Below are 25,278 nucleotides of genomic sequence, written 5' to 3'. Positions count from 1 at the left end.
TACAAAAAGGGCAAAGATTTTGGTTGTACACTGGAATCAAATTATATTCATTTGCTGAAGTGGTCTGAATGACTCAAAAACATGCAGCAGCTATTATTCACTCAGCTACAACACAACAGATATTAACACACATTTTGAAAAGGAAAGATGTTACTTCATAGGACAATCCTGTTGATTTTTAAGAAGAGAAGCTGGGGAATCATCAGACAGTCAGGGATGACTTTTTTCCCCTTAAATGTTCCTTAGCATTTTTCTTACTGCTTTTTGGACTTAAACTACATTCACTGGCATCCACAATCAAAATTCTGTTGCAAAACGAATCCTAAAATTAAATGTCTCACTTATATTTCATGTAAGTAAATTATAAGTGATCATAGTTAATAACATAAATAATAAATACCATTTGCATCACCATTTTTCTAGTAATATTTATCACCATTCTTCTAGTAATATTTATCTCATCATTGTGAATGGTGGATGGTCTTTCGTCTCTTCTAAATGTCCCAGTCCTCATGGGACAATTAAATATGACCCAAAAGCAAGATAAAATTTAAGAGTGTTTTTTTTTTTCCAGATATGCAGCCTTGATTTGTACTATTGTCTTCCAATTTCCTTTTTAAATTTTCAAAAATAACATATGAGTCTTAAAACTTATTTAATTTAAAATGACTCTTTTTTAAAAAAAGAAAACACTGTGGTGGGATGCTGGGATTGCATTCATCCCAGCATGCCCCACCACTGTTCTTTGGACGGCAATCACAGGACCCAGACATCAAGCTGTGGAGGAGATTCTTCCAAGCAACAGCATCTGGCTCTTTGGCAAACTGAACAGGCAGTTGCCCTGGTGGCTTTGGAGTTGCCTCTGGGTCTGTCACAGGGTAAGGCTGCTGATGGAGTGTCTGGATTCTCATCTCCTTTTCGTTTCACCATCTTTCTCATCCATCCTTTTTGGCATCAAGAGACCCATGAACTTCCATAAAGCAAATACTGCCCTCCTTACGTCTAATGAATTTCTACATTAACCCTGTTGCACTTCAGGAAGTATTCCTGTGTATTGCCCACATCCCTTACGAAAGTGTAAAAACAGGCAAGCATTCTGGCAGCAGCAACACAAGCATTCTATTTCACACCCCACCTGCAGAGAGAATCAGAAATTAAATGTTCTATTTTCATTCCTGGATATTTTAGGCCTGCATTTTCACCTTCTTTACTTGCAATAGATCTCTTTGCCAGTTAAATTTAATAAAGTCATATTTATAATATGAATAGCTACCTAATCTTGTGGAAATTTTTTTTTTCCATTCCCAAGAATTCAATCTAAGCTGGCATGGTAGTATAAAGACTATAGGGGCTTAGTTAGAAGAATTTATGGCACTTTAAAATCACAAGTGCAGTCCCTGGAACAAACAAACAACACCTTGAACATAAGAATCCACAGCTCTAGAACAAAAGGGCTTTCATGTCCTCTTAGCTGTACAGGAAATTAAAAAGACCAAATTTGGAAAGCAAAGAATGTATTTTTCGATGTTTTTAGGATATTAAAAAAAAAAAACCCTCCAAATACTTTGTATCAAAGGTATTAGTGAATATGGTATCTCTACAGACCACAGACTAAATGCATGGGTGCCATGACCCTCAAATTATACTCAAAAGATAAAATAATTACTGGTGAAGAGATGGCTCAAAGACTCTAGTGGGTCTAGATAGACATAGATCAGTAAGATTGCTTTATAAAAGATAGCTTTTAATTCCTCCCTGTTAAAGTTCACCAGAAAAAAGGAGGCTTTATACACTAGCCACTTCTATGGAGACTTAGTTCCAATCTATCACGTGATCACATTCAATAACTCCATCAGTGACCAATGAAAAAATCCATGGTAGTGTCTGTTTTATGGATGGAGGGCAAATTTAAAAAAAGGGGGAGAAAGTCTTCTTAGGAAAGACTATATTTGAGTGTGAGTTGTTACTTTGGAAATCATAGATTCACAAAGAAATAAGACCCATCAAATTCAAGGACTCACAAGTAGTCAAACCTAAAATGGTCAAAAACAAATAAATATACAATAATTATGTTGAGCCAAGAAAAAAGACTTAAAAGGCAACTGGTATTCATAATCATGTCAAATACTTTTTGTTGCATTCTCTTAAGAATAAGATAAACATGTAACAATGCCACACATATCTGTATCTTTTAGATATTGGCTAAAAGAATATAGAATTAAATCTCAAGGTTATGTTTATTCCTATCTAAAAAAAGCATCTGCTGAAAAGCACATACTCTATCTAAACATAAAATAAAATGTACACTCAATTGCCTTCTGATTTTATGTTTTAGAAACAAATCAAATTTGAACATTAAGAAACATCTACTTTTGTCAGTGAATGCAAACAACTCCTACAGTTTTCCCCTGGAACACTGCTGTGGATGATCAACCTAAGTACTTTACAACCTTGAGCAACTGACAAATCCCTCCATGCTTAATTTTTGGCCCCAATAATCTTCTATACTCTAAAAACCAGAAAAATCAAGATGACTTCTGCCCTCAGATATGTGATGACGAAATTTCCAAAGACAGTTGATAATGTAAACTTTTAGATGAAATGCTTATTATAACTATTTGCTTCTGCTTTAAATAGAAACAAAAAGTAACTTAGTTTCTGGTTCTGACTATATCTGAATCTCTAGATATAACTCCTGAAAACTGCATAATACATAGTAGGCCCTTGAATATGATTGTTGAATGAATGAATAAAGGAATGAATATGAGTTCATGTTACAATCAACTTAAAAAAAAAAAAAAACTTGTGTTATAGAGACTTTTGGGGTTGGTAATTACTCATCTTTAGAGAAATCAGAAATTTCAATGGAAATTTTTGAACATGAAAAATATATTTACCCATCCTTCCATGTGCTGAATAAATTGGTTAATAGACCAAATTGATCCAAATATGCAATTGGATTTAAGACTATATGGTCTAATGCAAAATGTGTTTTCTTTTACTGGAAAGTAGTTGAGTGAGGTTGTATCTATCCAAGGTCAACTACCAGGTCATTTAAAAATATTTCTTAATGATAATGGTATTATTTGGTTTCCCTCCAAGTGTCTTATTATAAACCCCGGCTTCCTTGAGGTGACCTATTCTTTGGTGAATATCTAGTGTCTACAGAATATCTCCTTGTGAGAAAAAACCTTCACCTAGGACTTTGACACTTCTGGTTTTTTGTGGGGTTTTTTTTTTACTGAAACAGTAGGGCAAGGTAAGGATAAATTATTAAAGTCACGATTATATTGATACTCAATTTCTATAAACCATGCTTGTTTCTTCTGTGTTTCTTTGGCCTATTTAGTACATCAAATACAAGAGAACACAACCAAACAGCTTTTCAAAAACTAACTCAGAACATACCATCTATTTTGGTGTGGTCTGTGTGTCTCTTCAGTGGTAACTGCCATACTCAGGAGCTAAGTATTGGATGCAATTATATCTTTTGCTTTTTCCTTGTCCATTGGTTGAATAAGCTGCCAGAAAACTGCCATTTAGGCTAAAAGCTACTATCTGTTGCTGAACTAGCTTAAATTGTATTCAGTAAGTGATTATGAATGTCATTACTGAGTTGCTATCCAAAGTCACACACATGCTAAGAAACATGCCTCTAGCATTGATAGGTCAAATGACAAGAAACAGATCCACAAAAACAAGTTAGTCTATTGTTACTCTTATGTTGTTGGGCAAGTATGACATCTAAGGTTCAATAAATTCCAAGAAGAGAACCGCTTCTTACTGATCTTGGTAACCTTGTCTCTCCCTTGATATCCAGCTGACACAGGAGGCCTCATCAGGAGCAGAAACCAAGGCTTGTCTAATAAATAGTAACTAGAATACTTCACGGAGAAGGCAATGGCACCCCACTCCAGTACTCTTGCCTGGAAAATCCCATGGATGGAGGAGCCTGGTGGGCTGCAGTCCATGGGGTCGCAAAGAGTCGGACACGACTGAGCGACTTCCCTTTCACTTTTCACTTTCATGCATTGGAGAAGAAAATGGCAACCCACTCCAGTGTTTTTGACTGGAGAATCCCAGGAACGGCAGAGCCTGGTGGGCTGCCATCTATGGGATCGCGTAGAGACGGACACAACTGAAGTGACTTAGCAGCAGCAGAGTACTTCAACTTTTGCACTCTGAAAAAGGCTGTCCAAAGGAACAGGAAAAGCTCTAGATACATTAGATAGAATGAGGTGGGGGAGGAGGAGAGAAAGTTCTTAAACCATGACAAGTAACTGATCAACCTTCCTTCCATCAAAGGAAGCTTACAGGGCTCTTCCACCTCTCCTCGAGGGAGGGAAAGGAAGAGCCTGGGGTTTCCCGGAAAACTCCTGGTACGCTTGTTTTCAGAACTTTGAGAGGCTCCCTAACTCGCGAGCAGAATCACAAAAATGACAAGTCTGCAGGAAGTCTGAAGATGAATAGATGCAAACAGGAGGAAAAGTGGGGTATGATTGATGGAGGGATATAATAAGGCTGGCCCAGGGACACAGAGCTGCAGATGAAAGTGTGCATTTGTGGGAAGAACTTTCCTCTAAGGCTACCTTCCAATGGCAAGGCGTGTGTCCAGTTGTGCCATGGAGGATGGACCCGGTTCCTCCGAATGTGCGTGTGAGTGTCCTGGGGCAGCCTTGAAAGTCTGACTACCAGCTCCTCTCTTACCTCCCAAGCACCTCCCACGAGCTCAGACCCCAGCAGTGTATCTCTCCTTGGCGCTCTGTGTGGCTGGCCAATGCGAGAAGCCTTCCGAATTCCCTGAAGGAGCTCGGCCCCCCTCGCCGCCCCCGCCACTAATCCTTTGGTGAAGGGAAGAGACCTCCTGGTCTGAATGCGCCTGTTAGCCTGCGGCCGCCCCTTGCCCCAGTTTGAGGGAGAGAGTGATACTGATGGAGAGGTGCCACCTCCCCTAATTGCCTGAGCCTCGGGCTGGGAGATGGTGCTGTGGAAGAGACAGGGGCAGAGCGGGTTCCGAGGGCTGTAGGACTCCAAGCTGTAGGTGTCTACCCCTCGCGGGCGCCGAAAACACCCCGTAAAAAAAAAAAAAAAAAAACAACAAATTGAGATCACCCCTTTCCCAACCTGTAGCCCCTCCCCTGCTCCCCTACTCCAGGGCTTGGCGACTGCCTCGGCCGACCGTGACCTCGGGTCCCCGAGCCCCGGAGTGCCAGGCTCGGCCGTCCGCAGGGTCACGCCTGGCACTAGGCGCGCCCGGCTTTAGAGCCCGGGGTCTCCCTTTCGTGGGCCGGCTCGGCTGCTAGCCGCCCCGGGTTCGAGGTGGCCGGCGCCAGGCCTGAATTGGCCGGGCCTCGCCCGGGAAAGGATAAAGCCCAGAGGTGATTGACTCCTCCTCCCCATTGCCCAACCTGGAGCCGGGGCGTGCTCGAACCTAGGGAAGGTTGGGATCCCCCGCGTTCGATACACACGCACGCGCGATCACACACGCACACACTGAGACGCGCGCGCGCGCACACACACACTCACGCTTTGCTCTCTTGGCCCGAGTTGGAGAGGGGGCGCTTTGGCAAACTTGGTCACTCCGCCGGATGACCATATGCGCCCAGAGCCCCCCACCCCACAAGCTCTCAATTTAAAGATTTTCTTCCCCCACGACTTTTCCGTAAGAGAATCAAAGCAGAATCCAGTCTCCGAGGCAGCCCTGTCTCTTTGGGTAAACTTTTCAAAATGCACCAGGTGGCCCTGGGTCTCCTAACCTTCCAGCCCGCGGGGGTCGCGGCCGCCCTCGCCCAGCTCGGATCGCAGGCTGGAGGGCACCAGGTTTGAGCGCAGACACCCGCGACTGGGGCGCCTCCGACCGGACGGCGCTGCCCGGGACCACGCGACCTCCGGGAAGGGGCGCCTGGCCCTGCGCCGCACTTGCCCAAAACTAGTCCGCCTGATGACAGTGGCCCTGGCGCTTACACGTTACGAAACCCAAATTAAGAAGTGGGTGAATTGGGGAAGGAGGGAGCCAGGGGAGTTTGCACCCTGTATCTCAGGTATGAGCACTTTTCACTGACATTGATGCAACTGCATTAGAGTTAATGGCAGCAGCCTGCTTCTCATTATTAATTGTCTTTGTGTTTGGATAAAGTATGTAATCTTCTTCTCAACCACACCATTAAAATAGGTTGCCTTTTCAATTAAGAACTGTCGTGAGCACAGCAGTCAATTTTCCTAATGAAGATGCATTATATTTTCACATTTTTTTTAATAAAGGAAAATCCCAGGTTTTCATTAGACGCGATTACGGAGAAATACAAGAGAGTTTCTCTAAAATGTAGGCGGCCATGTAGTGCATTAAACGGCAGGCTTTTAAATAAATTGAAATTTCTGCAGATAAAAGGAAAGCATGAGTATCAAATATGTTCAAAACCGCTTCATTCAGATTTCAAAAAGCACGTACCATGAGTTCATTTTTTTAAATGCATTCAACAGATGTAACAATAAAAACAAGTCAGTGACTGGAAAATATGCCTATAAACTTTGGGTGGATCCCTTCTAGTTTAGGGATAATTTGCAGATCTTAAACTAAAACAGTGATGTTTGTTGAAAATGCACTGAGCACATTTAGACAATGTGCAGTCTTTGAACAAATCCCTTAGCCTGATCATTAAGGGGCAAAAAATGTTTGGGCTGTGCACCTACAATTAGTTTTTGTTTATCTGTTTTCTTCCTTGCTTTCATATTTCTTCTTTAAAAAAAAAAAAGGAGGGGGGAATTGAAAACTAGTAACTCTAGCAGAACTGCTTAAAATTCTATTCCTTTGTGATAAACAACTTTTCAACTATTGCAAAAAAAAAAAATTTAAATCACAAAATTCTAGTGTTGAAGTTTAAAAACTGGTCAGAAATGTTCTTTCCTGGATATGAAAATGAAAACTTTGCATCCGTGAGCAAAAATGAAAGGTGTTTATTATTCATTTTCTAATCTTGGGAATTTGGAAGGCTGTAGTGAAAAGGATCTGTCAAGATCTGTGTTTTCTTTGTTAATAAAAAAAATTTTAAGTTACTACCTTTTGCATATGAAATACTATTTTAGACAAACAATTTCTCTCTTTTTCTCTCCCCATTCAATGTGAATACTCTCATAGGAGCCACATTACAGGATAGTGTTTGAGAAAAATATAAGTCAAATTCTTCTAAATAGAAGAAAAAAGTTCCCTACAAAAGCTAGATTTTTTTTTCTTTGTAAGGCGACATCAGTTGGTTATTTGCAGACATGATCTTTTCCAGGTTTTTAGGTGTTATGTCTTTTAAAAATTGAACTCTTAAAAAAAAAATCAACCAGCTCCTTAAAATGATCTGCAAAGAGTGGGAAATTAGATTTTCGATTAAAACCTTATCCCATCTCGAAGGATTACTTTATATTGATTCTTAAATATGGCTACAATTGATGGACTCTAATTAAAAATCCAAAGGAAAAGTCTGTCGTGCCCATATAAAAGAAGCTTTTCATATACAGGAAATAAAGCTTGTAAAAGGTTACAAATAAAAGATTAGAGATTTATCCAAACTAGTTTAAAGCTTCACTGCGGTTTTCTTTTCTTCTTTTTTTCCTTTCTTACAAAACCATTCTCGGGTCTTTTTTCCCCCAGTTTTAAATGAAGTTTGCAAACAGGCAAGATATTGGACTGTAATGGTTGTTTTATATCAGCTCTGTAAGCTCAAGGCTGCTGCCCGTAGTAGAATTGACTTCAAGGAAACTTCAGGACCAAGAGATGAAAATTATATAAACTGACAGCTACCACCCTTCAACAATCCATCCACATTCCTTTCCACACTCTCCTAACACACACCCAAACCCACACTCACACCCCTCACACTGTCTCTCACAATCACATGCCCTTCCTATCCCCCACCCTAACCTTGCTCTGCACACACCCTTGGTCCCCACACACTCAGGAACAGACGCATAGCTCCTAGCTCACACTCAGCTCATAAATGTCTCACAGCCCCACATCTCCCACTTGTCACACAATCTTAATCCGTTTCATTCCGGAACAACATGGTCCTCTTTTCCTCTTTTTTTTTTTTTTTGCATTTGGAATTTGCCTCCGATTCTTTTATCAGGACAGCACAATCCTATCTTTGATGTTGGTTCTTTCCCCCTTACCCTCTTTTCTGAGGCTATAGCAATACAGGGAATAAGCGACCCAAGCTTAATTCATAAGTGATCTGTCACCTATTTCCCCTCCAATTCTGCCTGCATCACTAATATTTAACTCTTGTTAAAAAAAATTAATTAAAGTTAATCTTGTCAAAGATTTTAATAGAGACATATTTTAAAACCTAATGAAAAAATGACTTCTTTCTAAATATCATGGCAGTTTTAAGGCTAGATGTGGTTCCCCACTTTCCACTGAATCACTGAAAAGATTGGAAATTAATCTTCATATTTCTGAAGTAAGTGTACAAGAAGTCTAACTGGCTCCTTTCCCCCTGAGAGGCTGTGTTCTCACAGAATATGGGTTTTGTTCTTCATCTTCTTTTTTAATTAGCCTGAAAGAATACTGAGATCTCTCTCCTTTCTCCTCCCACTCCTCCACTCCCCCCCCCCCAATACCACCATACTTAATAAACTTGGAGGAAAGTTTGGAATATTTTAAACTGCCCTGGCATGTGGGGTGGAGAATGTAAGCCCAGCTAGCACCAAACATGCATCTAGATTTTGAAATATGAATATCAGCCATATTTTGGAAACTGCATGCAAGCTCTGACAAATAATTTAATTCCCTGTGTATTGGTTTTCTTAATTTAGCTTCTAAATGCTTACATCTCATATTTATAGCAAGATAATTGTACTCATGGCAATTAAAAACCATCCACTTGTTTATGAAAATTACTTAAAAACATAAAGCATGCTACTATAAATCAGATTCTTAGGGGGGAAAAAAAAAAACTTAAAGACAGAGGACACAGGGAAAAAAAGTTAAACATGAACAGAGACAATAAAATGACTATGTAGTAAGAACATTGGAAGCTCAAGGACTTACAGAAAATCGAGTTAGACTTTTCATCCAAGGAGTCTTTTTCTCCCACCAAGTGTCTAAGGTTTTCTGCACAACAGCCCAGCACCCCCACCCCCGCCCAAAGCTAGTGGCTTTTGTCCTGACCTAGAGTAGGTTTTTGTGGGGACTGTACCTGAGCCGGCTGTCTGCAACTTCCAAATTGACAAGAAGAGACTGGAAGATAAAAAGCATGTTCTTACAGGTGAAGAGCAATTTTGCAACTTTTCCAGGAAGCACCCAGGAGAAACCTTGCTTGCTCCAACTGCTGCAGAGTCTGGGCAGAATTCCTCTAGAAAGAAAAAGAGTCTTTTTTCCCCCTGTCTGCCTCTCTCTGTCTAGTTCTCTTTCTCCTCTCTGTCTCTCTCTCTCTCTCTCTCTCTCTCTCTCAGATCCAATCTTTTAAGAGCTTCAGCACATTGCTAAGCTAAAGGGAAATTCTCTTTGATAAAGCGGTGTTTCCAGCTTCTGGGTTTTAAAACCTAAATCTATATTCAAATCTGGCTGAAGGTGTGTTCTGGGATTTATGAAAGCCTCTTAAAGGGGTAAATTTACCAAACCGTGACAAAATCATCACAATCTTACTTTAGACATCTGAAGTGGATGAGAATTTTAAAGAGACCCTTGTTTATTTAACACTGTCCATTTCCAACTCGTGGTTTATTGGCCCCGCATTTCTGCGAAGTTATTAGACGAGAGGGCAAAGGAGAAGCGGGAGCTGTCTGCTCCAGGCCGCTGGAAAGGGAAAAGCCCTTCCACGCCCCCGAGGCACCGAAATCCGCCAGAACCCGGGGATTTTCCGGGAGATTCGCTGCCCCCGCCATCAGAGAAGACGTCGGGCCGGAAGGGTTTTTTCCCACGGCTCGGGATCCCACTGCAGATAGATCTCTCAGTCTAAAATTTTTCACTCACTTTGTGGAGATCACAAGCGAGCGTTCTGATATTTCTCCACCCCACCCCGCCCCCGCTGCCCCCAAGGCCTCCCTCCCGGCCCTTTCCCTCCGCCAGAACCACAACGTCCATTTTTCTTTTTCGTTCTTTGATGCTTTAAACCTCATTGTGATCAAACTGGGGGAAACCCTGTTCTTCTCTGGGGGTAGGTAGGAGACTCTGGTTCAGGGGATCGGGGTGGCTTTGCCCTTCCCTCATCGAAAGCAAGGTGACCCTGGTCTAGGGTTCCCAACCTACGCCGCACCCGCCAGACCGCCTGGGGCGTTTTCCCCCACCCTCAATTAAAGGCTCCCGGCAGTGGTCAGGCATTTTAGTACAGTGGGGGCGGGGTGAGAAAAAAGGTCCGTACTCACCCTCCCCCCAGCCCGGGCCCCCTGAGAGTCTCGACTCCTGGGAACGCGACAGTCACCGGGTCTCTTCGGACTGGAGCGCTCGCGGAGGGCCCAGGAGGAGATGGGCAGACCCCGGGCCGCTCGAGGGCTCGTGGGGGACCCTGGGCCCAAAGCTCAAGAGGCACCTGCCAGCCCGGCCGCGGCCGCCGAGTGCCCAGCCCCGGGCCGAGCCCGAGCCGGAGCCCAGCCGGGCTGCCGAGCGCCGGCTGCCTCGTGCGCACTCCCGTAATTCGTTAATTGCTGTAAATCCCAAGGACGTCCACATTACAGTATAAGAACCGACAACAAAGCGACGAATTAATTACCAACTTCATTAACATAGGTCCCCAAATTAGAAGCAGCGAGCCGTTTCTTTGGGCCCACTTGCCGTGGTGGCGTGGTTGGAGGGGGGAGGGTGTTTAGGAAGAGATTTTATATTTCTTTTCCAGCTTTGGGATTTGTAAGGCAGGACTGTTTTCTGTTCTCCACCCCCACCCCACCCAGCCATTCACATATCCTCAGCCGGTCCACTTGGACCACCCCACCGCGCCCAATCAGTTTGTGCTTTTCTGGGGACTCAGATCTGTTTGCCCCGCTCTCTGTGCCAGGCGGAAAAGTTGGGCTGAGGTTTGCTCTCTCGCGTTCGTTCCCCGGGTCCAGAAACTCTCTACCCTTGGGGCTTCCAGTCGCCGGCTCGGGCCGCGCGGGCTCAGTTTAGGTCCAGGCCCCGCCACGGCTAGCGTTGGAGTGGCGTTTGTTTTAATGCAGAAACTCTTGATTGTTTCCAGCACGGGCCTCCCACGTTTGCTCCCTCCCCGGGTATACTGTCGACCCCACTCTCACACCCTCGAGTCCTGACCTGGCTCTTGCTACCTCCCCAACCGGCCCTGGGGTTAGATTCCGGGATTCGTGTTCTTTGTAGGCTGCCTTGGGCTTCTTAAAACTCTAAAAACCCTGCGGGAAAACCAGGAGCCCGGGTCTTTTGCTTCAGGGGCCGAGAGATGTGTATAGGGACAAAAAGAGTGAGAAAGACACTGAGTTTTTAAAACTAGTTTGTTCTTGGACTTGTGTATCTGCATCTCTCTCTTGCCTACACGCCCACGCCTACCCCCAGGCCTCCTTTCTCTACCCTTCCCGGTCCCCTCGGCGTGGGCTGACTCTGTTGGAGACCACATAGTGGTATTTTTAACCTTCAGTCTCAGTGGCTTTCTGCGTCTGTTCTACACACTTATTGCTAGCCTGGAATGTGATAACCAGCTATCCCCTACCCTCAGTCTCCTCCATCCTTGACTTAAATATTTTTTATCTTCCCATCTTAGGGTGTATGGGTTTCCTTTCTCCCTTTCCTTAAAACAAAAGCAAAAACAAAAAAAGGGGAGGAGTAAGAGGGAGGAAAGGAAGAACAGGAGAAGAAAAAGAGAGGCCTCGCTGTCCATCATTTTAATTATACAATAAGTTCACATGCTCCAGCAGTAATGTATATTTTAGGCAGAGCCCAGTGTCTTTCAAGAACATTCTGGTAATGTCGGAGGCCTGGATTTGTTGCCTGCTCGTCCCCCCGTGCAGCAGCGGCCTGTTTTCCTCCCCCTGTTGTGTGTTTTTATTATTTTCCCTCTGGCTTAGATGTGTCAATCATTCTCTCCCTGCCATTGGTTGGAGAGTTTGCGTCAAAAAGTTGCCAGAGAGGCGCTTTCTCAGCAAATCTCCCTGAGAGCGGAACCGACCTCAGCTCCAACTCAGCCTCCACTGTTATTAAAAATAAAAATCGCTAGAGAAGCCCTCCTCAAGTCTACTTTGTATGTATCGCAGAGGGGCCCACGCACGTCTCGAACTTGAACGACTTTCCTCGTTTTCTTTTCTTTAGAAAAATATTTTTCGTTGTTTGACTTTTTATGGAACGATGAAGATTACAAGATATCTAACTCAATACTCTTGATTTCTTTTAGGATAGCTGGCTATTTGGAATTTTGAAGGATAATTTGATTTTTTTCCTCTAAACCCCCATGTGGCTGTAAGGTAAGTGTCTGTCTTGTCTGTCTGTCTATGTCCATATCTGTGTGTCCCTCTGTCTACCACCACCCCAGTACCTCTAACAGACCCATTGGTGCACCTTTGAGAACGTGGAGTTTTCTAAAGGCTGATGTATTTTCTTCCCTTTGCAAAATTCTGAGGTGCAGTAACCATCTCTGCGAAAAATTTATTATCTGGGGATAAGGACGAGAGTGGGAGGTAGGGAGGGAGCGCGCTCCTGCGGTCGGTGCTTTAGCAAAACGTCGTGGAAACCCTGCGAATCTGATGTGGGCTGTTTTGGAGGGGTGTTGTTTGTGGTTTTATGTTAACGCCCATTCTGGGCTTCTCCCTGCGATCTTTGCGTTTTGGCCATCAGATGTGTTTGGGGTCATTTGGATTGATCACAAGGACGTTTTAAGAGTCCGAGACAAAAAGACGCAGATGTAGCTAGATGAATGGATGGATGGATGGATGGATGGTTGGATGGACGGATGGTGGTCATGATGATAATTTGGGCGCCTCCCAGGGCCCGCGTGCCCAAAACCCGGCTCGCCCGCGGGTCGGCGGGCACCGGTGGGCGCCCTTAGAGCTCCTGCCTGCCCCATATGAACGTTAGAGGAAACCCGAGAGGATAACCGAGCAGGCAGGGAGCGCCGGCATCTCGTCCGCCCCGCGCTCGCCGCTCACTCTTTTCGGCCCCCTCTCCCCCAGCCAAGAGAAGCTCACTAAGGTTTTCAGCCTCTTCCAGAGGGCCTCCAAATCTCCTTTTTCTTTTTGATCACCATTTTCCACACCTCCGGAGAGGGAAAAAAAAAACACCCGGCAGTGACATAATCCCCCATGGCTGTTGTGTGTTGTGGTCCTAAACCCAGCGAGTGCGCCAGAGTCGTTTTACAACGTGACTGCCGGGGCCGGTTCCGGGCCCGCCCCGCGCAGCCCTCCTCGCGCACCTGGGGCGGGCAGAAGTGGCGGCGAGTGGCCCCTGCTCCGCCGGAGGCCGAGCAGAGTCGAGGACTGCAGTCCTTCCGGTGGAAAGGCTGCCCCTCGGTAGTTCTCGGACGGGGCCCGCGGCCTGGCCTAATGCGCGCTCCTCTCCCAGGCTCAGGGACCCCCCGGGCGTCGCGGGCCGGGTCGTGCCGGGACAAGGCGGGCGCAAAGGCCCAGCCTCCAATCTCGGTCGGCCCGGGGAGAACCAACAGAAGGCCTCAGCCAGCACCCAGCCTAGGAGACGAGTCGCGCCTCAATTTCCTAAGAAGACTTCGTGTTGAGGCGTTCAAGTGACTCTTGAGATCATAGTCTGGTTTTAGGATACAATTTTTGAAACCCAAGCCCCCGTCAGAATTCCGCCCGGCGGCTTCTTCCTCCTTTGCAGACCGAAGTGGGGCGTGGGGGCCGAAGGCCGAGCTGCGTTGCCCCTGAAGTGGTGGATTGCTTGGGGAGGTCACTCCTGGAAATTCTCCCTCCATCCCAGAGCTTCGGGGTCAGGGTTTCTCCTGTCCACCTCGGGACTCTTCCCGTCTCCAAAGTTATTAGCAAAAGAGAGGAGGTGAAGAGGAAACTCCTCCCCCGCCAAAGGCAGGTAGACACCCAGACCTGTGCTCTCAGAGCTCACACCAGGGCTTTCTCCTCGCTATAATTAATAGTCAAGGCCAACCCTTTTGGCACGTTTCTTCCTCTCTCCCGTGCGGGTGGCAGCGTCGTTCGAGTCCCTGAGGCCAGAAACTTTCACTCCAGTTCTCCGGAGGGAGGCCCGCGCCGGCTGTTTTCCGCGCTGCCCGCAAATCCCCTTTTCTTTCTCTCTCCTGTTCCTCTTGGTCGTCTTCCGAGCCGCAGGCCGGTCGCCAGTCCGCGTAGTTTTGTTTCCTTTCCATCATGCAGAAAATTAATCAGCCCGGACGAGAAGCAGAGCTGAGCCCGGCGGCCTGTAATTAAGGGACGTGTGCCCTTCGGATTATCTCGTTAGTTTATCAAGAAAACATTTATTATAATTAATTCTCGGACGAGGTAATTATTATTGAGCGAGGACACAGCAACTGGTAGATGGGCTCCTTGGAAGATGAAAAAAAAACAAAAAAAAAAAAACAGGGGGGAGGTGGGAGGGGGAGCGACAGATTGCACGAATTGACCGTTAGATATAAGGCGGTGCGGCCCGGGGCGGGCAGTGGAGCGGGAGGACCTCGGGCGCCGAGGCTGCGGGACTGCGGGGCAGGGACGCCGCCGGACCGAGTCACTCGCGCCTGGAGGTGTGGGCGCCGAGCGGCTGCGGGGACTCGCCGCGCGGCCGCCGCCCGCTCCTTCTATAGGTAGGAGTTCTCCAGGGGCCACCTCCTGAGCAGTTGTTTTGAGGTTTGTATTTTTGAAAAGGGATTTCTTTTTCCCCTTCCCGGCTCTGGTTAGAGAGGAAGGGAGAAAAGCGTCCCGGCAGGGCTTTGAAAGTTAGATGGAAGGGTCCGAGGCCTCTTTGGAGAGCGCGTACCTAGGCGGGCTGTTGAGAACACGTCGTAGTTTTTGTTTTGTTCCTTTTTCTTTTAAAGATGTATCCCGTAGTAAAGTTGAAAACAGTCTTATGCCAAGAATTTTGGTCGTTTCTCGATGGTAGATCAAAGGAGCTCCGAGAAGGATCTCTGTCCTGGTGCTTTCTGTTTGTAACTGCTTTTTATGCTGGAATGTGCTACTTTGATGTATGATGTATCAGGCATTTTTAATTGGGTGAGAGCTCTACATGGAGAACTCTTCCATATTCCTCATGTGCAGATCCGATATAATTTTAGTTGTTTTCATCTACAGTAGGTCAGGACTTTCCAACATAGTAAGATTGCATTAAACAAGACAATTCCAGCTTAGAGGCTATTAAAACCAATACATGACTGTATTTTAAAGCAATAATATTTTCACAGCCTCCAAATAACCGTGTCTTGAGAAGAAAAGATAAAATGTCTTTTTTCCCCCCCGGTAGGAGCAGCTGAATTAGTTTTACTGGTGAGATAACACAAACTCCTACAAGGGCATTTATAAAATTACATTAAGTTAGAGCTAAGAGTCAGACAGGACTGAGCGACTGAACTGAACTGAAGGATGGAAAAGCATGAGTTTTGTGCTATAAACTTAAATCAGGAAGAAGTTGCAGTAACCAAGTTCCATTTATGGAGTTTTGTGTCTTGATCTCTTAAGCAATGTAAATATGAAAACCCAGAGTCCTTAAAACTCAATAGGAACTCTAAAAGTAAGAGGAACTTCTCCTAATCTTATATCCGCCATTTTGAAGCAATCTCTCAGAATGTCAAAGTCGAAAAGTAGAGATCCATGCAGAAGTACCACCTTTTGGGAAAATAGAAGTCAAAATTGCAAACAGCCAGCCTATGAACACTCATTTTTGAATCCCTTTGCTTGGGGGAGTGAGACAAAACTCATCTGAATAAAGTAAATAACTTTTCTTTTTCTTCCTTTGCCCTCTCTGAGCTCTTTCTCTTATAGGATTTTAGGAAACTCAAAAGGTAGGGAGAAATTCTATTAGTTTCACAACTTTGGTGTTTGTGTATGTACTTTCTGCAAAACTAGAATGTGCAAAAAGGAGCTAGAGTTAACAGGAAACTCTGCTGTAGCTGCTGAAAGCCCAAATGTCGGAAATTTTGCCTCCTGTGGGATCAGCAGACTCCACACATCAAAATCAACATGGGAGCGGCTTGCACTACAAATGCGCACCCTTTCTACTTGCAAATGTGGGAGCCTGTCATTATCTGATTGGTGGGATTCTAACTTTACTTCAGAGTTTCTTGCAAACCCTGTGCCAAACTTGAAGACTTTCTTTGCACTACCTTTAAATATTTGATAGGTGTCGATTAAAAGTTAAATACTTGTTTGTTTAGTTTGAGTTAGATACATATAATCAAGGTTCTCCAAAACCCTAATAAATCTGTTACTTACCTTGAAATCTAATTACCCAGACTACTAATTAGGTGAAAATGATTACTGGAAATGACTTCAAATGTGGAATAATAGTGGTTGAATAGTTTTCTCAAGTTTGCCATTGAGCAAGTTGGTATTTTAGATGTTAAATGCACTGACATTTTAGGTTCGCAGCAGTGGAAAGTGGTAAAAAGCTAAGATAATTAAAATCTGCCTTGGAAAGGCAACAGTCTGGGGAGAGGTAGATTTCTTGAATTGTTTCTTTGTTTCTCACCAATGGCCTTTGTTATCAGCATTATTTATTTAGCCAAAGAGTTCTTTGTCTCTGCAAATGGCCCCAATCAAGTTTTGTTTGAGACAATTAGCTAGTGCCAGCCAAGGAGTCCTATGCAAATGTAGGGATAGGAATGCAATGTGAGCATTTGGAGGCGTGGGGTTTTGTTGGGGGGGGCGGGGGTGGGTGGGTGGGAGGCAGATTGTAATTGCTTTCTTCGGGTCTTTTTTTTTTTTTTTTTAAGTTTTGGCTGGGGGGTGGGGAAGACAGGTTTATCTGGTCTCTCTTCGTCTCTAGTTCCAGGGCAGCTGGGGGTGGGGGGTGGGGGGGGGGGTGCCCTGCAAGTCCTTTATAAACCTCTGCCTTGTGTACCTCGGGCTCTTTTTTAAGTCAGTGGTGGAACGTGAAAGAGCTGCATCCTACGAAGCGGTAAACCAGCACTCTGTTTGTTTGTTTACTTTGCCTTAGTTCCACCACTCCAAACCCACCCACCAAGGACTCTGAATCTGTCCAACCCGGGTGAAGCAAGACCTTCCGGCTGGGTCCCCCGGATTTGGGCCGACTTTGCGCCTCCAAACAACCTTAGCATGATGTCTTATCTTAAGCAACCGCCTTATGCAGTCAATGGGCTGAGTCTGACCACTTCGGGCATGGACTTGCTGCACCCCTCGGTGGGCTACCCGGGTAAGTGAGCTCCGCGGCACTCCTGCCCTCTCCTTCCCCACGGCCGCTTCGCGGGGTTATAACATCCTTTCCTCCGGAGCACCGGGGTAGAGGGTCGCGTCGCCCCCGCCCCAGCTCCAGGAGAGGTCCCCGCTGGGTTTTTCTTCCAAGCAGCAGCTCAAAGCCACAGGGCATTTATTGGTGGAGGAGAGGGCAGGGACTTGGGAAAAAGGTGTACATGGATCTACAACGTTTTCAGAAAATCGTATCTTTTTAATTGGAGTGAATGGGGACACATATTGGACTGGGGCAAAGAAGGCTACTGCCCTTGTCATTTGGGCGAGACGCCCCTGCCCGTACCTCGAAGTCCAGTTCCTCGGAAGTGCCCTCTTGGCGAAGTCGAGGTCCTCATAAATTCTCCCCGCCAAACCTGCGGCATCTCCTCTGACCTCCAGGCCCTTCATCTCTAATCCCTAGAGGTGTGATTTTTCCGGGGTGTGAGTGTTTTCCTTTCCGATCAGATCTGTTTTGTAAAGTCGTGGTAGAAGGAGAAGTATGAAGTGAAATGTGCCCCCATTTTAAAGATGGAGGAACAAAGACCCCATCAATTTGAGCTGCCGGTCCTCGGGGATCCTTTGACTTGGGAGAATGGAGTTTTTGTGTTGAGGTTTAGGGGTTGATTTTGGAGGGTTCTTGTTTTTTGTCTTTTATTTCATTTTTTCCTTTTTGTTTGCTTTCGAAGGAAAGCTCTGATTGGAGCGATCTCCGACGTCAGGGGGAGTGGGGTCTCCCCTGGAAGGGGCCGTGTCTGCCGGAGGAGCCGAGGACGGGGAGGGGGTGGGGAGAACATGGGTAGCGTCCCGGCTGAGCGGATGCAGAGAACTCGGGGAGTGCTGAGATGTGGGGGTGGGGAGAGTCGGACACCCACAGAGACCCCTATGACTGAGAAACTGCTCCCCCACCCTAAAGGGCCCTGGGCTTCTTGTCCCGCAGCCACCCCTCGGAAACAGCGGCGGGAGAGGACGACATTCACCCGAGCGCAGCTAGATGTGCTGGAAGCACTGTTTGCTAAGACCCGATACCCAGACATCTTCATGCGGGAGGAGGTGGCGCTGAAAATCAACTTGCCTGAGTCCAGGGTACAGGTAGGGCAGATGTAGACAGAACCGTCTTTCCTGACCTTGACACCAGCCCACCTCACCCCACCCCCAGTACTGTGTGTGTGGAGGACCCAGGAGAGTTCCAGGTCTCGGAGAGGACCAAAGGAAGGTTTGAAACTAACTGGCTCCATCTGAAGGCAGTGAACTTGTCTCTTCAGGTCCCCTCCTCCTACTCCTTTTTGTCCCTCCTCCCCCACCCAATGCTATAACCAAGGGTCTTCCAGCCTAGGCTGCAAGGTAAGACGGGTGATTTAGCTGTGATGATAAAGCCTAGTCCTAGAACCCTTGGAGTCAAGGAGACTCACATAGTGTTTTAAAACTTCCCTTCCTCCATTGGAAATCCACCCCTCCCCCAACCCCAATTCTCATCTACTTTTAGGGGTAAAAGAAGTTTAGCTCCTGGACAGTTCCAATATTTTTACAATGAAGAAGTAGAGTAAATGGCCTGCTCAAGGTCACATGTCAGTTTGGTGGTAGAAGAAATGACACAATACGAGTGTTTTCTTTGACTTCTTATGGATTGAACAGAATTTGCTAGATCTTAGCCATTCTGCAGAGAAAATATCAACATGATATCCCTGTGATAACTACCTTCTCCCCTTTCTCCCCCTTAACTTGACCTTAAGCTGGAGAGGAAAATGAGCCCCCAACTTTCCTGGAATGCAAGTCCCATGTAGATTTCTCTGGGAAGAATTCAAAGTAGGATAGAAGAAATTTTAGCACCTGTGAGGCTTGAACTAAAGTTTTCACTGAAAGAAAATAAATGGCTCTGAATGGCTGGTGGTTTGTGCTCAGCATTATGGCATTATTCTCACAGTTAAGACGCCAATATGGAGAGCTCACTCAAGACAACTAAAAACTTTTGCCCAGAAAATGCCCATAGTTTCCCTGATAAACTTTACCCTGATAGTTTCCCCCCTTGCACACCAAACACAGCTCCTTCATTGCAGAACACGAAAAAGGTTAGTAAAGAGAATTTTGAAAATTACACACAGCGGTGACAAGCCAAGGAACACGACACAGAAAACAATCTGTGTGTCGAGTGGCACTACCCTGAAGGAAAAGCCTCAGTCTCAGACTTGAGACTAGAAGAGAAGTTTGGTTTTGAGTTTAAAACAGAGTACATACAATTCACTCCACTTACCATAAGGAAGGTTTTGGCAAATAGTGGCTTTCAGACCTTCCTCAACAGGATCATTTCTCCTGAAAGCTTTCTTTTATGAATCTTTCTAGGAGAGACAAAAAGTAAAGTGATGGAACCAGCCTTCATATTAGCGGTTGCTACCTGGAAGATGGACCATAAAGTGTTTGAATTTAGGCTGTTCTTGTTGGCATGTAACAAAAGAATTGTTTTGTCTCATTTCTCCTATGTTCTCATCCAAAAGACACAAACACGTTCTATTCCATTGTGAGAGTGTTCAAAATGCAGCTAGGTCTACGTTTATGTGCGTATTTGAAGGGAAAGACGAAATAGGAAAGTGAGGGGGAGTGTTTTTAGCTATACGATTTGGGTGATTATCTTAAATGTTACTGTTTTGAGCTAGGAGTAAATCAGGGTCAAGTGCTTTTAGATAGAGCCTCCCTGATTTTCTTATAATTCCAGGAGCATATACGAGTTTTCACTGGCAGGAGCGATTGTCCGCTTAGCTCATCTGTCCACCTAGGACAGATTTATAATCTGGGAGCCACTCTTTTCCTTAAGAAATTACTGAAACCATGTTAAAGAAGTTTCTTTCCCTTTCAAGGTATGGTTTAAGAATCGAAGAGCTAAGTGCCGCCAACAGCAGCAGCAACAGCAGAACGGAGGTCAAAACAAAGTGAGACCTGCCAAAAAGAAGACATCTCCTGCCCGGGAAGTGAGTTCAGAGAGTGGAACAAGTGGCCAATTCACTCCCCCCTCTAGCACCTCAGTCCCAGCCATTTCCAGCAGCAGTGCTCCTGTGTCTATCTGGAGCCCAGCTTCCATCTCCCCACTGTCAGATCCCCTGTCCACCTCCTCTTCCTGCATGCAGAGGTCCTATCCCATGACCTATACTCAGGCTTCAGGTTATAGTCAAGGATATGCTGGCTCAACTTCCTACTTTGGGGGCATGGACTGTGGATCTTATTTGACCCCTATGCATCACCAGCTTCCTGGACCAGGGACCACACTCAGTCCCATGGGTACCAATGCAGTCACCAGCCATCTCAATCAGTCCCCAGCTTCTCTTTCCACCCAGGGATATGGAGCTTCAAGCTTGGGTTTTAACTCAACCACTGATTGCTTGGATTATAAGGACCAAACTGCCTCCTGGAAGCTTAACTTCAATGCTGACTGCTTGGATTATAAAGATCAGACATCTTCATGGAAATTCCAGGTTTTGTGAAGACCTGTAGAACCTCTTTTTGTGGGTGATTTTTAAGTATACTGGGCTGGACATTCCAGTTTTAGCCAGGCATTGGTTAAAAGAGTTAGATGGTATGATGTTCAGACTCATCTTCTGATCAATGTCCTGGGAGGCATAGAAGGAAAATGAAAGGCCTTAGCGGGGCCTACCAACCAGCTACCTGAAATGGACAAACCAATCTACTTAATACTTAAGATCCTGTTATAGTTTTAGATCATTGGTTTTCCTGATTCACAAAGTGATCGAAAGCATTCTAGCCATGTGCAACCAAATACCACCAAAAATAAACAAGAAGAACTAAATTGTGAGGGGAAGGAAGGAAGGACATAGCCTTCTTAAGCAGAGGTGTTCCAATGTTTTAGCCAATCCTTGGTTGAATCTTAGGAATGGACAGTGTCTCAAGCTCACTCACGTTTCAAGACCAACTGGTAGTTGGCACTGAAAAACTTTTCAGGGCTGTGTGAATTGTGCGACTGATTGTCCTAGATGCACTACTTTATTTAAAAAATAATGTTCATAAGGAGTCAATATGTAGTTTAAGAGACAATCAGTGTGTGTCTTATATAAATGGTACATCTGTGGTTTTTAATCTGTGCTAGACTTCAAAACTGTGATCTCCTGTTATTGTATGCAACCTTGAACTCCACCTCTGCAGGGGTTCTTCTGTGATTAAATAGGTTATAATTATAAATAAATTCAGAGCAACTGAGTACTTATCTAAAAAGATTACCTTTGGCTGGAGGTGAGCTGCACTGAAACTTTACAACAAAATGTCTCTGGACAAGGAGAGTAAGAGAAGAGAAACAAAAGGACACTAATTCATCATGTAATTTACTGTTGGTAAACCTAGCAGTAAAGAGACATTGGTCAATTGCTCTGACCCTGATGAATTTATAAGCTGAGATCATCGTTGTTTATGCTTGCAGATGTTAACTGGAAAAGTTATATATGCATAAACCTTTCTTCCTGATTTGGCAGATATGTATAATTATATTAAATTGGTTCTAGCACAACATTGGGTCCCGTTTAATTTTATACCACTATTAGTGAATGAGAAGCCCACATTCAGCCACTCCTCCCCAAAATATGTTTTTCTTGGATCAGAGAGGGAATTAACAAACTTTTTTTAATTGGGGGGGTGCTAAATATGAATGACTAAGATATGAATGATTGGTATGTAAACTTTTTGTGACTTTCATTAATACTGCTCTGAAATTGAATATAGAGAGCCTAACAATCAAAACCCCTCCTTGGTTTTCCCTCCCTGCCAGATACCCTAATGATTTCTTAGGCACCTTACTAGTATGTCTTAACATAGATCAATTTTTTAAGCAAGAAGTGACAAACTGTAGTACCTCAGAGAAAATGTGAATGACAAGAATCCCTTGTTTCTATTCTCTTATTTGATTAAGGGATTTTTTTTTTTAAGTTCCAAAAAAAATCTGAGGTAAACATGAGAGGGAATGTAATCAGAATCTGAAAGCAATTCAGGCAGAAATGATTTCTGAACAAAAGAGTTTCAGAAAAGTTCTAAAACGTATAATTTCAGTACTTGAACATAAGGCACTCTGGTCTTTTTTTTTTTTTTTTAAGAAAGTGCTAAAGTGGAAAAAAAAAGTCCCTTCTGGCTATACCTGCATTTTGTAAACCAACCGTGAGAAAAGACTAATGGGCCAATGATTATGGTGCTCCTCAGATAAAAGCAATATTTAATTTCATTTTACACTCGTTATGCTCTTAAGTTTGACCAAAATGAAGTGACTCTTGACTGTAACTTTTTGAAAATGAACATTAGCAGTTGCAACCATTTTGTTTTCTGGCTAATTTTCCCTGACTGCGCATGCTCTCTGGAGCCCTTACATGATCTTGTCTAATAATTGTTTTTGTTTTGCTGGTAAAGGAAATGGAATAGTTTACAGTCAACAAGTGAGGCACAACTCAATGGCAAGATTTTCCAGTTCTTACTGATAATATTCACCCTACCATAGTTTACACTGGAGTGAGATTGGGGTAGGGGGAGAAGACACCAACATGAATCCTTAATATAGTCCAGATACTGGGTCCTATTCTCCCAGATTTTCTCATGCAGCAGTAAAGCAGACCCAAAATCACTTCTCACACTGCCTTAGGTTTTCAGAATGCCCCACAAAGGGACAGAAAAGAGCACCGCCCTCTCGCCCCCAAAAAACAATAACGACGACAAATAGCCGAGTACTCGGCAAATAAATGCAGTTGGGTTTCTCTCCCGGTAGTTTTAAAAAGGAGGAAGTCAGAAAAAGGCGCTGAGCCCCCTCTGAAACTAATTTTTCCATCACCTTTGCACAACTCCGTTTAACAGACCACGGAGTTAAATCCCTTTGAATTGACGGTGAAGTAGCAATGAATTCCCCTTGACCACAGGCAAGAGAGGGAGGGTCTGGGAGGCGGGCAGCTAGCGCGGGCTCCTTCGTCCAGAGTTCTGGTCACCGCGCCCAGCCAAGACCCGGCTTAATAAAGTTGGTACCGAAATGATGCCACCCTCCACAGGCGTCAGGGAGCTATTTCAACTGTCTGGAGACCAACAAAGACTTGGACGTTGATGTAATCTTCGTTTTGAGGGGTGCAGGTGAGGGTGGGCTAGTTTGCTTTACAAAGATCTGTAGTCCCAAATCTTTATCTTTCCCGCAAAGATTCTGGGCCCTTTGTATTTCACCTTGGGAGTGTTTCGCCCCTTCAAAGATAAGAGAAATCCAATCAAGTCAATTAAGTTCCGGCTTTCGAAACGTCGGAGTTTGAGATAATGGTCAGTTTCCTCCACCCCACCCCACCCCACCCCACCCCACCCCACCCCACCCCCATCGCTTCCCTCTAATCTCGCCTTTCCTGCGGCTCTGCCCACCCTCAACCCCGGAGGCCCGCGCGGGACTCCGAGGACTTGGCGGCGAGGCGGCACTGGAACGGAGTCCACGGCGAGTTTTCAGGGTTGCGGTTTCTAAGTCTCGATGCCCGGATCGAAGTTAGCCGGGAAGAGCACTCCCATCTCTGTCCCGGGGGCCCGCGGCGCAAGTGGCTATCCAGGCTGGCGCCGCCCTCTGGGCCCCGCTCGGCCCTGCAGGCCGGGCTGGGGCGGCCTTTGGGGCTCTCGTCCTCCGGCGTCCCCTCTCTCTGGGCTGGCTCCGGCTCTGGTCGCAACCTCGGCCGAGCCGCAGCCCACCTCACGACCCGGTCCTCAGGCCTCCCTCGCGGCTTCGGGCGCTGTGGGTTGCGGGGAGACTCGTGTACCGCCGGCGCCGGGAGGAGCGCTCCTTGAGCCCTTCGGGGTCAGCCGTGGGCCTGGGCGCACCTGGCCCGTGACTTCACTGCCTGGCTGAGTTCGGTGGGCAGACGGACTTCGGGTGCGTGTGTGTGGCCAGGCCCGGAGACTAACGCCCGGAGCTAGAAGGAACGGAAGCCAAGGCCGAAGGAGAAGAGGGCGATCTGGGCCTGAGGGGCCCGGGAGAGGGGGCCAGAGAGGAGAAGACGGCGCGGCGGGGCCCTCGGCCTCTCGCCGTCCTCGCCCCCTCCCTGGGAGGAAGCACCGCAGACTGCTGGGTCTCCCACTGGGGGTGAAGGGCGAGGCAGCCGCCGCCGCCACAGCGGGGACTCCCGCCGCGCCTTGGGCCTCGGGTGTCCTGAGCAGACGTGGCGCCGAGGTGGGGTCCAGCTGAGCCTGCCTGGGGCCCCAGGGATCCTCCAGGAAAGTTTGGGGCTTGGGCTAGTGGGTCTGGGTGAGTTCTGCCCTGCCTGGGGCTCCTCGGCTCTGAGCTGAGCCTTTCAGGGGGAAGCCTGTGGGACTCACGGTTACCCTTGGCGCAACCCTTTTCTCCGACGTCTCTAGATTTCCTCTTTAAACCAGATATCCTGACTTCGTTTTTAGACCCGGCGCAGCACTCAACTGCCCTTAAGGCCGGAGGCCAGTTCTGGGAGAAGAAAACCTTGCCTCTGGCGTCCCAGACAGCTCCGGGTGGCCCGTTCCGGTTACCTGCAGCGCAGGGCCGCAGAGCTGCTCCCGCCTCCACTTAACCAGAAGCCGGCGCTCGGGCGATCGGCCCCGGCGCGCGCACCGCAGGTTTGAACCCGCGTCTAACACCCGCTTGAAAACCTCACTGTTGTTACCCGGACAAAGCTGTAACCCAAAACCAGGCGTTCCAGTGTGAGGTGGTGATTTATTGCGTACAGAGGCGTGTTTTAATCATGCAAAGGAGAAACACAAAGGAATCGGGCCGGAGACAGGCGCATCCCACACAAATGGAAGCTGAAGTCTTAGAAAATCACTAAAATGCGGAGATGCAGGGTCAGTTTCAGCCCTGACCCCGGCTTGCTTCACGCCTTCCTCCAAAACCTTTACGTAGAACAGCTGTCTGGTACCACAAAGGGTCCACGCCCCCCGTCACGCATCTGCATGCCCAGATCTGCGACCAGAGTCTTGAACACTTCTTTTTCTTCTCTTCAACGGCCAGAACCCTGTCAGCGCAGCGTGCCCTGATAA

The 25,278-nt window shown here is 46.2% G+C and overlaps 1 protein-coding gene and 1 long non-coding RNA gene across 6 annotated transcripts in view; one reads left to right on the top strand and one right to left on the bottom strand.

Moving 5' to 3' along the window:
• Window positions 1-9,604, bottom strand: part of LOC113900423 — a 182,705-nt gene extending 173,101 nt beyond the window's left edge. The window contains exon 1 of one of the 3 annotated variants that reach the window (XR_003513135.1): window positions 9,186-9,604. This is a non-coding gene — a long non-coding RNA (uncharacterized LOC113900423). The remainder of the gene's footprint in view (window positions 1-9,185) is intronic. The other 2 variants (XR_003513136.1, XR_003513137.1) reach the window with 2 other exon arrangements.
• Window positions 9,605-12,012: 2,408 nt separating this feature from the next.
• On the top strand, window positions 12,013-21,784 carry OTX2 (orthodenticle homeobox 2). Of its 3 annotated transcripts, none has more exons than XM_027554190.1 (4): window positions 12,013-12,387; window positions 17,030-17,245; window positions 18,194-18,369; window positions 20,130-21,784. In XM_027554190.1, exons 2-4 carry the CDS (start codon window positions 17,149-17,151, stop codon window positions 20,748-20,750), a joined length of 894 nt encoding a protein of 297 aa, XP_027409991.1. In that variant the 5' UTR covers window positions 12,013-12,387; window positions 17,030-17,148; the 3' UTR covers window positions 20,751-21,784. The 3 variants fall into 3 exon arrangements, with proteins under 3 accessions (XP_027409991.1, XP_027409993.1, XP_027409992.1); XM_027554192.1 differs by having other exon boundaries at window positions 12,028-12,387; window positions 18,218-18,369; XM_027554191.1 differs by lacking the exon at window positions 12,013-12,387 and adding an exon at window positions 12,404-14,385.
• The last annotated feature ends 3,494 nt before the right edge of the window (window positions 21,785-25,278 follow it).

This window comes from Bos indicus x Bos taurus, chromosome 10 (genome assembly GCF_003369695.1).
Source record: "Bos indicus x Bos taurus breed Angus x Brahman F1 hybrid chromosome 10, Bos_hybrid_MaternalHap_v2.0, whole genome shotgun sequence".
NCBI lineage: Eukaryota > Metazoa > Chordata > Mammalia > Artiodactyla > Bovidae > Bos > Bos indicus x Bos taurus.
The sequence above is the reverse complement of the archived record's forward strand: the minus strand, read 5'-3'. Positions and strand labels throughout refer to the sequence as shown.

Excerpts from the sequence above, each read along its gene's own strand:
- OTX2 (XM_027554190.1), top strand. The coding sequence starts at position 17,149 with ATGATGTCTTATCTTAAGCAACCGCCTTATGCAGTCAATGGGCTGAGT. Across the intron at positions 17,246-18,193 it reads CCCCTCGGTGGGCTACCCGG|GGCCCTGGGCTTCTTGTCCC; the intron begins GTAAGTGAGCTC and ends CCCACCCTAAAG. Across the intron at positions 18,370-20,129 it reads TGCCTGAGTCCAGGGTACAG|GTATGGTTTAAGAATCGAAG; the intron begins GTAGGGCAGATG and ends TTCCCTTTCAAG.